We start from the raw sequence: 14647 nt of genomic DNA on the forward strand, positions 1-14647 counted from the left end.
TTTTTTTATTTTTATTTTTAATTGAATTTAAAATTATCGTCGTGCAAAGGGATGGTGCCCCACTCGTAATGTATCAATAAATGATATTTTCTTCGTTTATAAATATTTTTTTTTTATTTTTTGTTACATTGTTACATTGAGCATTACACTTGTTTTCCAATAGCTGTTGTTTTTTTTTTAACTGTATTGCTGTGTAAGATATTGTAACCCTTCCTACAATATAAATGAGTGTGCAATTAATGAAGTGGATAAGGAAAAATAATTTGTTCTGTTAAACGAAATCGAAAAGTTTTTCGCTGGAACCAATTTGTTGATACCTCCCCATGTCTTCTACATCCCTGTTGTTGCACCCAAAACGCATTTTAACACAACTCTATACCAAATGTAGGTCAACAGCGACGGAACTGAATATATACTTGATGATGACGAGTGCCCGCTATCGATACTTATGAACCATCCAACGTCGCGAGGTGAGTGCTTTTTTATATTGCCTGATTTGCAACCAATTTAAATCAATTTTCTTTTGTGGGGGTATTGCCACTTCATTCATAAATATTCCCGCTATGTTTGCTGGCTTCGCTTATATTTGCCTTGTTTTATCAATAATTATGCTCGCTCACTCATTCAATAACAGACTGACTGACAGCAACAAGAAAGGCAATAACAACGAAAAAAAAAAACAATTTGACTGTTGCTATTTAGCTATATCATATTTTCGGAGGAGTTTCGACTTGGTTCAGTAGTCGTTTGGCAATTCTTATCGTCGTGACGGAATTTCTTTCGCTTGCGTAGTTTTTTTTTTTGATAAACCTGATCTTAAAATATTAGAAAATTTACAAACATTTTCTTAAAACCCTTCACCTAGTTTAGTTAGTTTTAAACGTATGGAATATCAACTTTATTAAAGCCTACCAAGAACAGAAGAAACCGGGACTTTAACTTATATCGATCTATTAAAACACTTTTAACATAAAAGTTTAAAACCAAATTACATAAATACGTATTCTGAATAAAATAGATTAAACAGAAAAAATAAAAATCAACTAAAAATGAAAGACGATTTTTGTGAGAAACTGCGTAAGTAGCTAGTTTACGTTTTACTTCATTTTCCATTTTAAAATGTTGTTAAGAAGACATTTTTTTATTATTTATAAAATTTTTCAATAAAATTCCAATAAACGTAAAACATTGTCGTACGTTATGGCTTGCTCACAATAGCAGTCAAAACTCTTAGCGTATTCATCAACCTTTTTCATCAACCTTGTTTTTAGCAATGACTCCCACCAAAAACTGAAGATGGTGTGGATGTGTATTTTAGAACATTACCAGCGGTTGTGAGTGGGTTCTTGATAATATTCTTGTTTGGAGTTGAAACGTTTTTATTTTATGAATTTTTTGTTTGAATTTTCATGGGCAAGAAAACTTATAGTCGCATTGCCTAAGCCGGCTTTTGTTGGTGACAAGTAAACACCATTTTTTTACATTAGATTTTTTTATTACCTTTTTCTAAATTTGATTTTAGGACGATTTTTTAATCATTTGCATAACACATTTTTGCTACGTCAAATTGTTTTATTATTATTTTAAAAGGACTCAAATTTTAAGCTAAAATTTTAAGCTTTCTATCGGTAAGAAACAGTTGATTTTATATGCTAATGACCAAAGGGCAGAGCAAAAACATAACGACTTACGGGTCTCACTTAAATTCGAAATCATGAAATTTTAGACCAACGAATGGTAAAGAAAGTTTATTAAATAATACTTGGTACGGAAATGTTGTGCGCAATCACCTTACATGAAACACATATCACACCGAGCTGCCTATATAGAGAAAAAGATAAACATTTAAATTTCTTATTTTGTTTCTTAAAATAAAAACAATGTGCACAATAACTATGCAAAAAGCTATCTCAAAAACCTATTACCTATTTGAATAATAATCTTAATAATAAAATATGCTCTTTGCTAGTAAAATTTTTTTTTGAGCGTAGCAACGACGATTTCCTTTTTGACCCGGCCCGAACCTTTCATAATAATGACATTGGTGACGCTTGTTCTCCATAAAGTCCCCCGAGCCATTCTTAAGGTGTAAAATGTAAACTGCGACCGCACTTCAGTTACATTGTTGCCCGCTTACGGCGAACGCACTATGGCAAAAATTCTTCTGGCCAAAATCCATTTCATAATATACCTTAAATTTACCAAAAACATTAATTTAATTTTTAATTTCAGAAGATGAATTATTTTTAAAAAAAGACAACAACTTTTAAGAAATACCTATCCAAAACATTATACCACTATTTCGATATTTATTATACTGATAATAATCACAAAAATCCCATTTCCCTTGGAAAAAAGTTTTTCTTCAACTTGTGAAACTTTGCCTTTATTGTTGAAACTTATGACATAAATAAAAATACATTGCTCTGTTTCTAAACAATTAGTTATAGCAACAAGAAGTGGTAATTTTGCCCATATTGCGACGTCGCCTCTGGCTTTGCTAATTGTCTGTCGTAGCGAAGCGAATGTTTACAGAAAAACCAGGTGAATTGCTCATCGCGTTGGCTTGTGATTTTATTCGGACATTTTTTTTTTAGAAAGAGGGACTATCCATTAGGGTCAAATTTATTTCGTGGAGACAACAACATTATGGGTCCTTATTTAGATCTTATATCTTTGTAGAAATGATGAATTTTTCTTTTGATATGTCCAAATGAACTTTTTTAAGTACTATGTTGTATTTTAAGATAAAGTAAACACAGAAAATGAAGCGACTAAATGCACAATACTTCATTCTCTTCATTGTCTTTCACTATCATGTTCTTATCTGGAGTTGTTTATTTTGGTTATTTCTATCAGTTTTATTTTAACTTGCTTGTTATTGTTAGCTTTACCGCCTCTCCCAAAGACAGTCAAATATGTTTTTCTCTAAATGTATTTTCAATATTTATTGCCGAGAGAACAATTTTTGTATGCTCTCTCCAGTGTTAGTCTGCTCTTTCGCTCTGTCGTAGCTTTTGAGCTTCGGTAACGTCGTTTCTGGCTTCGCTTTACATTTAATTTCCTTTTTGGTTAGTCTGGCTTTCTTTTGCACAGTGGTTAGTAAATATAAATAGAGCAACAATATATGCCACAATACTAGGCTCTTAATGTTCTTAGGACATTTCATTTCATTTCATTTTCATTAAATATGAACTCTAAGAATGATAAAACAATTAAAAAAATAATAAGCAATCATTTTGATCATTTAACAAAAGTTGTCAATTTATCAGATTTAATATAACTCAACAGTATTACAAGTGAGTAATATACGAGCATGTCTAATCCATACTATATACAAGAGTACTCAACTCATAAGCAGAAGTTCTTCAGCATTTTTGATGGTGCGCTATCTTATGAAGGGATATTTGGGTTTATCCAAATTTTATTGCTCACTTTCGGGTTGTAGGATATAAACTTCAAACTGTTTCGTTGCGTGTCTGTGGGGAGTTCCCCGCAGAGTGACTTAACCCAATCCACCCTTTTCGATTTGTTTTGGTGTCTCTGGCGTGCGTCAATTTCTCTTCCGAGCGTTCATCCTGTCAAGGATAATGGGCATACCTTTGCGGCTGCATCGTTGGCACCCCGAGCAACCACCTGGTGGGTCAGCAACAGGAATGACGACCTACCACGAATCCCGCACACTTGGTCACTTTAAAGTTTACCAATATGAAAAAAAACGAATGTGCTTTCTTTATAAATTTCATGTACTGTGCAACATCGTTAACCGTGTTTTGTCTAAAGTAAAGTAACGTGCACTTTTTTTAATTTATTAATTAATTAATTATTTTTTCTAAGAATATATACTTTTTTATATTTATAATTTGGCCGATCGGTATTAAACATAAATATCAGTCAGAATTCTTTGTTTAAAAATAGTGCGTGCTCCGGAATTTTAATAGTAAAAAGTCAATTTATGTGAATATTTTTGTGTATAACGTGTATATATATGGTTAACTAATTTTGACTGTTGTTAGTCGTGGTCGCTTCTGTTGTTGGTCCATGTTATTGTTGTTTATCCGAGCGTTGTCACCGTCCATAGCAATGTCGATGTGCCGCCGGTTCAAGTGCCAAAGGTGGTGAGGCAAGGGGGGAAGGTAGGGTGTGATGGGGAATTCCCCACATCCCTATTGTCTATTATCTACGCCGTACACTTCACAGTCACACTTCTCCAAAGGACTCACACAGATAAAAGTACACTGAAACTAATCAAAAACCCAATGTAGGACAACAAATATAGAAAAATTACAAAAAAATTACACCAGATTTAAAAAAACATGAACCAATATTGCCAAATTGCACTTTTATATATATCAAATATTAAAAAATACATGGGCTTTAAGTTAACCATATTTATTCTCTCTGGACACACTCAAACCGTGTGCGATGCCGATGGCCGACAGAGTTTTCCGACGAAAAACCGAATTCCGTATTTTCCGCATTGTGTTTGGGGCAAACAGCGGAGGCAATAGGTTCACATTCAGTGTCAGGTTCAGTCATGAAGTAATGCTGCTCGGGAAAGCACGACGCGCCGCTTTCGGGAAAACCGCGACACATCGCAGTTGTATTTGAGGCAGGCGAGAAAAGTTCACCGGCAAACAGCGACGGCGGCAACAGTTTTTCCTGAAGATAAAACGATGGAAGGATGATGGCTGGGCGCCCAACGTCGGGTGCTGTCGCGCCTCCTCCTCCACCGCCTACCATGCATACAGAAAATTGTCAAAATTAGAAGCCGTTCAATTGAATTTGCTGTGTACTAGCAAAGTGATTTTGTCCCAGTTACTTTCGTCTGTTGTCGAGGAGAAGTCTATGTCATCCACCCATTTGTAAAATCGACAGCTAAGATAAGTCCGAAACAGACTGCAAAATGATGGATTGGGGCATAAGACGTGAGTTAAACTTCCAGGGGGATCCACCTATTTATTTATATTTTTACCCCACCGTTAATGGGTGGTGGTAAACCAGTCAAGTACCCTCTGAGTGCCCCGAAAAGTGTGCTACAAATTCCGTTGACGAAAGTTTTTCCTTGAACTTTTATTCAGCAGTATTTTCCAAATACTTTTGTCAAAACTTTTTCGATTTTCGTGTTGGTCCTTGTGAGTTATTAAGCGGTTGCGGCCTCTGGATTTATTCGTGCTAATTAAGTTGCCAATTTCTTGGTTCTCAGGATGAACAGCACTGATGTCTTTGGACACTTGGAATTTCTTCATATTTGGTAGACAGAGAGAAAATGTTCTAATTGGTGAATGCGTTTTTGACAAATGACAACTAGTGCTGAAACTGGACATAAACCTATTTCAAGTGACAAATTTAAATAGTTATCGATATCTTTTAAACCGTATTCTTCTTTTTCATTCTTTTTTATTTGTGAACTATAATTTACAGTTGTGTAAAGAGGGCCCATTATTGCGGTTGACTTACATCTTTTTTTCAGTTATGAATGAAATGAAAATAAGAAAGGGAGCAAGAAATTTATATACTCATGCAGTTATAAGCAAAATAAATTCTTCTTTTAAACGACTATATAATGATTTAAATGCCTACATGTTAAAAAAATACTACCAAGAACTTTAATTTGATCTGATCAGTGATGTCAGGTCACATTTCTACCAACAGTCTTAAGCTGATTTTACCAACAACAAATAAATAATTTGATCCCTAAACGAAAAAAGCGTAAGGACTTATTGATACATTAATCAATTCCCTTTACGTACTTATCCGATTATGTAATAAGTTGTGTTCAGAAATCAATCTGATAAACATAATTTGTTTGAATTTAATTGAGTTGATTTCTAATGCAAACAAATTTTTACATGCTTCGTTATTCGTTATTATTTTTTTATTTTGTGAATAACATTTTCAAATGTAATGTAAATAAAAAATATGACAGTAACTTTCCTGTGTTATTAACTAACAATTTTGAATCAATACTGTTTTATTTTTTGGTTTGGTTATTATTAAATATAATTTAAATAAACCATAAATAATAATAATAATAAACTACAAATTCCATATCAGACAAAGTATATTGAAACCAAAAACGACTAGGCTAAATGAGTTCTCATTAATATCTAGTATCTAATTTCTCGATTACAGGCAAATGGTTCGAAATTTTCATGCGAATGCGTATTTTATTCACGGGGACCAAGCAGGACATTGACCATACTCTTGACCATTGCCCTGCCATTTCCTTTCAATGCGGCACAAAATTAACGCTACATTTGTTTTCCCAATAAAAGGGAGAGAAAGAAATGTCGACAGCGACAATAATCATTTGGGAAAGGACGCAGTAGAACAATCTCGGTTAGAAAAGGTCAAACCTAATGAAGCTCAAAAGGCTTCTTCGTAGACTTTGCTCCGTGGCTGCTCATAAATAATTGTTCCCCGCCCGCTGTCACGACCAACCACTATTTTTCCCCAGTTCCATCATCTTTCTCTGAAACTGCCTCTTAAAGTTTGCAAAATGCAGAGCATAATTTGCTGCCTGAATCTTTCTGGGAACTTGGGAGCTGTCGACTTTGTTTCACGCCACACGCTCTACGGTTTTCACCGAAGCTCGAGAAGTGCAGTTTATTTTTGAAGCGAACGCCGCCAGATACTGTAAGCCCGAAGGTCAACCATGGTCCCGGTTGTTGTCCTTTTCCTCCCACAAGGCCGTGTGGGCTGAAATGCGCTTAGACTTTGGGGAAACGTCACTGGAAATTGGGTTAACAATTTGTTCTCTTTTTGTTTTATTGCTTTCCCGGCATGTTGTTATACAATTTTAAAGTGGAAACTCAATTTCATTAGGGAATTCTGTTGTTACCGAAATTAAGGTTGGCAGTGTAAGGGTACAAAATTACAAAAGTCTTTAAAATCTTTCAAAAGTTTTTTGATTATTAAATCAAAGTGTATAAAAATGATAAAAACTCTTGTAGTATGTATGCAATTATTTATTTTTTTTCATTTATAAAACTATGGTTTTTGAATTTGATTTAATTTTAATTAAGCTTTATTATATTTATGGCTACATTTTTTTATTTAACAATCTCTCCTATTCCAAGATTGATTTCCCACATTTATGTTGGCATTTTCAATTTCACTCATAGTTTAGGCACAACAGACAGAATCAATCACCAACAGGAATCGACAGCCTGAAGCTGTAATCATCATCATTTACATGCTGCCGCCGCTCAATTTCCTCGCCTTTCTCCTTTCTGCCATTCTGCCATTCGCCCACATGTTGGCAGTTAGTCAGTCAGTCAGTCAGCCAGTCAGTTGCAAATATGACTAAACGAAATTGTCACAATGCGAACGGAAAATGCTAGTGAGCTCAGAGGACCCTCGAGTACCAGAGACAAAGGCAGCAGTCAGGACCAGAGACACATGTCACAGGATTTAAAGAGAAAATCGCTGGCTCCTTGCCAGGATATACTCGTATTCCTTATTCCATTCTCCAATTGAATTATTCAGTCTCGTGATTTAACTTTAGCCCATCCCCAGCCGTTCCTCACTAAAAGGAAATTGCCTATTTATTTATGAGTCGAAGCGGATTAGGATCCCAAAACGATACCAGAACGGAAATTAATGATATTAATTTGAGTGTGGCCTGGTGCGTTCCCTGATAGTCGCCAGCAAAGCTTCATAACTGATTTAGGAGTATGTGGATTCCTTTACCAATCGCTGTCATAAATATCCCAGAGATAAGGGTTGCACCTCATTTTACCCCATTATTGCTCAAAACCGGAAAGCTCACAAACCTGTTACTAGATCGTAAATCCTTGCAATTTTGTACTTTTGCGATCGGTAAACCTCTGCATTGCTGATTTTTTGCACGAGGTGGACCTATAATTCCCAACTGGTACTAGGTATTTTTGCATGAGGTGAGCCTAGATTCCATCACTCAGTCTTCCTTGTCTTGGGGAGCAGAAATGTTCAATGAACGTATAGTGAGGACATTGCTGCTGACACCAATGATATTACCCCCGCTCGCCGATCGTTCGCGATTGGAGTTCGGAATTTTTGGACCAGGCTTCCTTACTTTATAGGGAGCCGCCTATTAAATGCATAACAAAACTAAAAATAGCCTATAAGTGGGATTAAAGACTTTACTCCTGGGAAATATAACAGTGCGATCTCGTTTGTAAGAAAAATTTTATTTTATCAACATTTACTTAATGAAACTAAGTTCAGAAATGTTTAATATACATTTACAATTAAATAACAACCTTATATCAAGAACCAAAAAATATTTGGCTTTGAGGCAAATATTTAATTCCAATTAACATTTTTATTCCAGTAAGTTAATTTATTTTTGATAGTACAAATTAAGTAAAACCCTTATAAAACTATTTTTGTTTTATAGTTTTTGACATAGTCTTTTAAACAATACGCTGATATTAAATTTAAGATATATTTAAAGTGACGTTTACTGAAATCTCGTTTACTCTTTAGAATTGTGGAAAATACTGCATTTGCTTAAGTGGCAAGCTTAAAGTTGCGTTTCGTTTTTAAGGCCGAGGGTGCAGCTATTCCCCATTTCCTAAACAGGCGTGCATTCAGGAAAAAAGTGAAGGCAAAGAAGTCGTAAGTTGGGCAACAATAAAGACGTTGACTGTGCGATGCTCGTTATCCGAAAAGTAGCTTCAAGTCTCTCATGTTTTTATGGGCTCGCAAGCGCACATATGTGTATCCTTTGTCTCATACTTGTTTTTTTTTTGGTTCCTGGCGTGAGTCGGTTGGGCATATTGATTGCCTCAATAAGAGAAAGCGGAGAAAGAGATGATGTTGGAGCCCGATTGATGGAGTGGATTTGTGTGGTAATGCGTATGCGTATGGAAATAAAAGTGGAAACGAGAGGGAAATGATTGACAGGCGTTTGCGGTTTACTCGCTAAAAGCCCATTATTTCTGTTTTGCTTTCGTAATTCGATCGGTATTTCGACCTAGAAATGTTGTATGTATTAGGGATTCAAAAATTGTTGTAAAACAAGTAATGATTTTATCTGAGCCTAATAAAATACTTACTAAATACCTTACCTAAGTATATACTATCAAACTTTTATAATTTTACCCTCTATGTATATATTTTTGAATTTATTGATTTATTTATTTAAAAAATGTTTAAACTCAAAAATTCTTCAACGCTTTAAGGGGGTGTTCTAGTCTAGAGGCTCGAATTCGAGCTCTATAAAAAAGCACTTGATACTTTTACCATCCGTTTTTTCATAATTTGTTTATTTAACTAAGAAGAGTTCACAAAATATGCGTTCTTAAAGTACGTCCTAAAACAAAAAATATAAAAACAATGAAGCAGCAAAACTTAAAAAAAATGTACTTTCTCTCTCAGCATAAACAGGGGGCAACTTGAAATCACGCTTTGAAGAAACCTTAGCATAAACGTAGTAATAGAAAGAAGGAAAGAAACTTATTCATACTCAGGAAGCCCGGGCCTTCAGCCACCTATTGTTCCAGTCGTTCGCTCAACCGGTCTAGTTGCCACGTCACTAAAACGGCTATAACTTTGAAAACAATTTGAATTTTAAAAAATCTTTTGGAGATAATTTTGAATGTCAAAACTATCGAACTATGAAATAAAATTGCCTGTGGTTAGCAGATTCTTTTTAAATTGTAATTAAATTTAAATACATTTAAATACATTGTGCATTCGCACAAAGCTTTTGAGCTTCGCCATTCAAATCAGCTTATCGCACCCAACTGAATCGGACCGCGAACCTCGACCTTGTCCGGTTTTTTAGTCCGTCTCTTCAGCAGAGCATCAGCGCATCCATTTGGTTGGACTGGTCGCATTTCGCTGCTGGGTGAAAATCCAAAGGATGTGTGTTCCAGTTCCTTCCTCATTTTGTATCCTGTGTGGAAAAGTTGCTGCTACTACGGCGGACACTGCTGCCATGCTGGTGTTGGTGTGTCATGCAAAGGACCAAAGAGCAAAAGGCACTTGGGCACATACCAACACTAGCACCAAGCTCAAACACTCGCACACCCACTTACTGGCACACATACACCGCACACCAGTTGAAAACATTGTAAACTAAATGTTGTCTTATACACCACTCACTCACACACACAGCCATAATTTACTCTGCTTGCTTTATGGGCGCTTTAGGGTGTAAGTTTGTGAGTGTACCTCGTATGAAAAGGCTATTATGGACTCACATGAACTAGCTTATATGTACTTCTAAAAATGTAATTTAAAATTGTTTTTAATACAATCAGAATAGCAAGAAACACGATTTTGTTTTAATTTTAAAATTAAATATTTGCGTTTCAGGCTAACTGACTGGTTCTGATAAACTTAAAAAGGTTTTAAACCTATTGTGTTGAATATCTATCTAAGCGATTCCCTTAGCATTTTTGAATGTCAATATTTTGTGTCTTTTTCAAAAATCAATTTGAGCACTAACAGAACACAGAACAGGGTATCTCTTAGTCCAAAAACTTGTGCTTGGCGTTCTTACTGGATTTTTTCGTGTCTTATTCATTCATTCACGCACCCAGTCCGACAGTGAGCTAGTCAGCGAAGGACTTTGCCTTTGCGGCATTGCTCATACGCTCAGTGTGCTCTCAGTTATCCTTGCGCGCTGTCAACGCATTGTTGTGGGCGCCCGGCGCCTGGCAGCTCCCGCCCAGGCCTGACTTCCTCCGTGCCCATACGGTTAGTTTGTTAAAAAAATATTATTGGGAAAAATTAATTTAATCTGTGCCTTTTTCTGATGATTTTCCGTCGCGCATCGTGTTTGCGGTTAATCCGAAGTGTCGTGTTGTGTGTGCTTGCGATTTCTCTCCTTTCAATTTGGTGGCAATTCATTTAATTTGGTTTTTTTACGTTGTCTGCTGTACTTTGATTTCAATTTATACTTTGTGCCGCATTACCAAGTTTGCAAATTGAATTTTCACACTCAGCTGGTTTTTTGCGTTCAGTCCTTTTTTAAGAGCTGAGAATGATTCAGGACTACAGCAATTCACTAGGCAAAAAAATGAATTTTTTTTTGTAAAAACCTATTAGTAAAAAACATACGCGTTTCTAAAGGAACTCGCTGGGCTCACTGCCGGTTGCTCAGTTGCTGAGGACCGGCCAAAACAAACAGACAAAAATCGATAAATTTCAGGAGCTATTTACAAAAGCTAAACGCTTTTTTCCCCGTGGTCCGATGTGTGTGTGATGGTGTGCGTTGGTCATTGTTGGATTTAATTTCAATGGTCAGAACAAGGACGCGGCTGCACGGCACAAAAGGACACATCGTCCTGCCTTGTCTGTCGTCATCAATACATTGAAAAGCAGATAAAGTCAAAGGGGCAAGAAAAGCCAGCGTTGAACAATACAGAAGATTTATTATTTGTAGGCAATTTTCAAATTATTACACGCTAAAATATGAAATTATTATTAAATTCACATCATCTGCCCTTTTAAATTATTTATGACAATTCAAAGCTTGAAATGCAAGTTTAATGAGTACCCTTGATAACACGAAACAGAGGTCATGAGGTTTGAAAACTTCGATAATACCTTCGAAATGTCCCTTTCAAAGAAAACCGTTTACAATGAGTAAGAGAACCATCCACATGCAGTCACGGACATTCTACGAAATCCAATCTAGATATCAGCTCCTCTCGCTTTCCACCTCCATTTCCAACTCTCGACTTTTCACAATCTCCATTTCCCTGTCCACTGGTCGATGGAATTTCATTCTTGTACTTTTCCTTTCTTTCTTTATTTTTCTCGCTTTCTTAGACTCTGGTAAAAGGGAAGACCCCGCGCGTTAGCTTGAGTGTGGCAATTATATTTTTATTGTTTCTGTTGCCAAATTGTCTAGCAAAAATGTTGATAGCCGCCTTGGGCCACACTTGACCAGAATGCTGGCTGCCGTCAAACGCCAAAGGAGATTGGCTAAGGGGAGGGTAGGAGGAAAGGCCAATAGATTATTTGATTTTGCGCTTCAATTACGATTGCTTCTTTTTATAAACATCTTGGAAATGGGGAAAGCTTTGTAAAAGATATTACTTAAATATTTGTCGCGTTCATGAAAATCAATTAATAGAACAATAACACAAATATTTATTTCACCTACAACCGTTCCACAAATTCTTTTTTGTAATGATTTTTTAGATCCAATAAATATCTGGGCTAGTTAATAGCTTTTTACCGCATTTTGTTTTTGTAACAAAGTTTTTAAACTAAGAAATTTAAAATTTAATTTAACCGAAATTTGCCAAAAATACATGTCTCAACTTAGTTTTAGTTAACCCATCATAGCAAACTTTTAATATAATTAAATAAAACTTCACCGAAAATTCCAGATTAAACTTTGTTTTGATTGACCCATTTGAGAAAAGCAACATCCGATATGAGCTTCCTGCACAAATGCAACAAATTCCAATAATAGTTATCGCAAAATGACCGCTAGTTGAGTAAAGTTTATATAATGTTTGCTGAGGCTTACACGAGGATTCAACTATGCTCCGTGCCGCCTGTCCATTGCAGTCGTCCGTTTCTGGTCAAAGGAGGAAAACTTCTTGCATGAGAGGAAAACTTGGCTCATTAAATTTTCATTGTTTTAATTTGCCCAACGTGAAAAGCTCCCTCCTGTCACCCATTTGTGGGAAAGGAAAAAGGAGACGGTGTGGTTGAGAGTGCGGTTCAGTGGCTGGAGTTTTCTATGTGGACGTGCCTGGGCGGAGATGTGGGCCCTTCGGTTTCTTCGGTTTCTAGAGTCAAAGCCGCCACGTTTTACGACTAATTTGGCTAATTTGAGAGCTCAGGCTGCTGCTGCTGGTAAAATCAATCCAGTCAATTAGGCCAAACAAAAGAGCGCTTTTCCCTCCGCATCGCCAACATTAGTTCGAGCGAACATTGAAAAGATTTTTTTTTCTAAATATATATCTTTTTTTCTTACATATTACCATTTTAATTAAATTGCTGGAGGAGTTCTATTCGCATTCTGGCAAGCTACAGCTAGGTCTGAAGCAAAAGTTTCCTTTTCCACCGTTTGTTCGACTAATTAAAAACAGCATTATAAAATAGACGGGAATGTTGAATACTCTTTGAAAGATACCACAGAAAACTTTGGAAAACTTTGGAAAACTGTTTCTGGTTTTTGGCTTTATGATGTTCATTCTTTTATGCGTCATTTATTTGTTTTAATTTTTATTCTACTTATTCTACCAAAGGTTTTGACATATTTCATATTATGGAACTCTTCCTGCTTTTGCTCCGTTTAGGGTATGACCCAAGTACAGTAGGGACATTTTTCGTGATTTATGCCTGCAAAATGCCCTTCTAACCAACTTGACTGCGGCCCTCCCGTTACCCGCTTCCTGCTTTTCTAATCGCTTTGGCCATTAGAGCACAAGCTGCACTAATAAAAATTAATGCGCCCATCGCTTGGTGGCGCCAGCTTCCACTTTGCCTGGCACACAGGGAATCCACAGTTTTGTGGATTACCTAACGGGCAGGCAGTGGGTGGGTGCTACCTATCCTGGCGCGGACTCTGCCCGAGTCAGTCACTCAACTCGTTATGCAATTTCCCTGCATTGTTTTTTCCCTCCGTGAAATGCCCCCTTACTTTCCATCCTTTGTGCCCTGTTGCCAATTTATTCGCACTTATGCACGTGCATACAGCCACACACAAGGACAGTCGGAGGCTTCACACATGATCCTGGCACTTTGTTGGCCGAATCAATTTCATGGCTCGTTCGCCCTCGCCCGAACCTCCCTTACCTCCCTTACCTACCGTAACCCACCCACTCACAGTCCATTCCCGCACCTCCTCCCTTTGATGGCTTTTGCAATTTGCTCGTTTTCTTGTGTCAACAATGGTGGCAGTGGTGAGTGGATGGGTGGTTCCACCTTTGCTCCGGCCAAGCTGTTGACCAAGTAGGAACAATTAAAATGATTTTTCTGGCATCCGTATGGCAGCTGCACTTTATCAATGTGGTTCTCGTTTCTGCTTTCCAAATGTCAAGAGCCAAGGACGAAATGTTGTTTGCTTTTGTTCGCTTGCTAGAATTAAAACACAAGTGCACTTAAAAAAAATAGCTTTCTATTAGTTTTGTATAAATTATTATTAAAAAAAGAGTTTATTGTTTAGAATTGCAGAAAATAAAGCCCAAAAAACGATACTTGGCCTCCAAATAAAATGTATGAAGAGTCTTAAACTTCGACCTTTTTTTTTATTTGTGCTGATGGGAACGGAACTAAAGTCCTGTCTCTATATGCATGCCAAATGAGGGGCACTACTTCAATTGCCAGTCGAGCAACCTGTCTACCAGTGTCGAACTTGTCGATTTACTGATTGATTTACAATTGTATGTCGTGCATGGTTTAGGTCATATATTATACGGTCTGGTGAACACGATTATTTGGAGCTGTCAATACCAGTTAGAAAAGAAAGTTTCTAAGTAGATTGGGGTTAAGAAAATTTACTTGAAAAACTTAAAGCTTGAAAGTTCAATATAACTAGGATAATAAAAAAATATGTATTAAAAATAAGAAGTTAGCAACTAAGGAAAATTTCTGAAAAATATTAAGAGCTCTCTTAACTTTGCTTACATGGTTTAGTCTTGTTTTACTTACAGAAACCATGGCCTTGTTCAGTCATTCTTTTAACATG

At 36.4% G+C, this 14647-nt stretch overlaps 1 protein-coding gene and 1 non-coding gene across 2 annotated transcripts in view; both read left to right on the plus strand.

Annotated features, from left to right (window-relative positions):
- LOC128252712 (afadin) overlaps positions 1–14647 on the plus strand; it is a 52846-nt gene that overhangs the window by 18995 nt on the left and 19204 nt on the right. The window contains 1 exon segment of the mRNA XM_052980659.1: positions 389–470. Coding sequence (XP_052836619.1) covers positions 389–470 — 82 coding nt within the window.
- LOC128253003 (U4atac minor spliceosomal RNA) lies at positions 7925–8048 on the plus strand. The gene has a single exon (XR_008267377.1). It is a non-coding gene; the product is annotated as a U4atac minor spliceosomal RNA (small nuclear RNA).

The sequence above is a fragment of the Drosophila gunungcola genome, chromosome 3R (assembly GCF_025200985.1).
Source record: "Drosophila gunungcola strain Sukarami chromosome 3R, Dgunungcola_SK_2, whole genome shotgun sequence".
NCBI classification, from domain to species: domain Eukaryota; kingdom Metazoa; phylum Arthropoda; class Insecta; order Diptera; family Drosophilidae; genus Drosophila; species Drosophila gunungcola.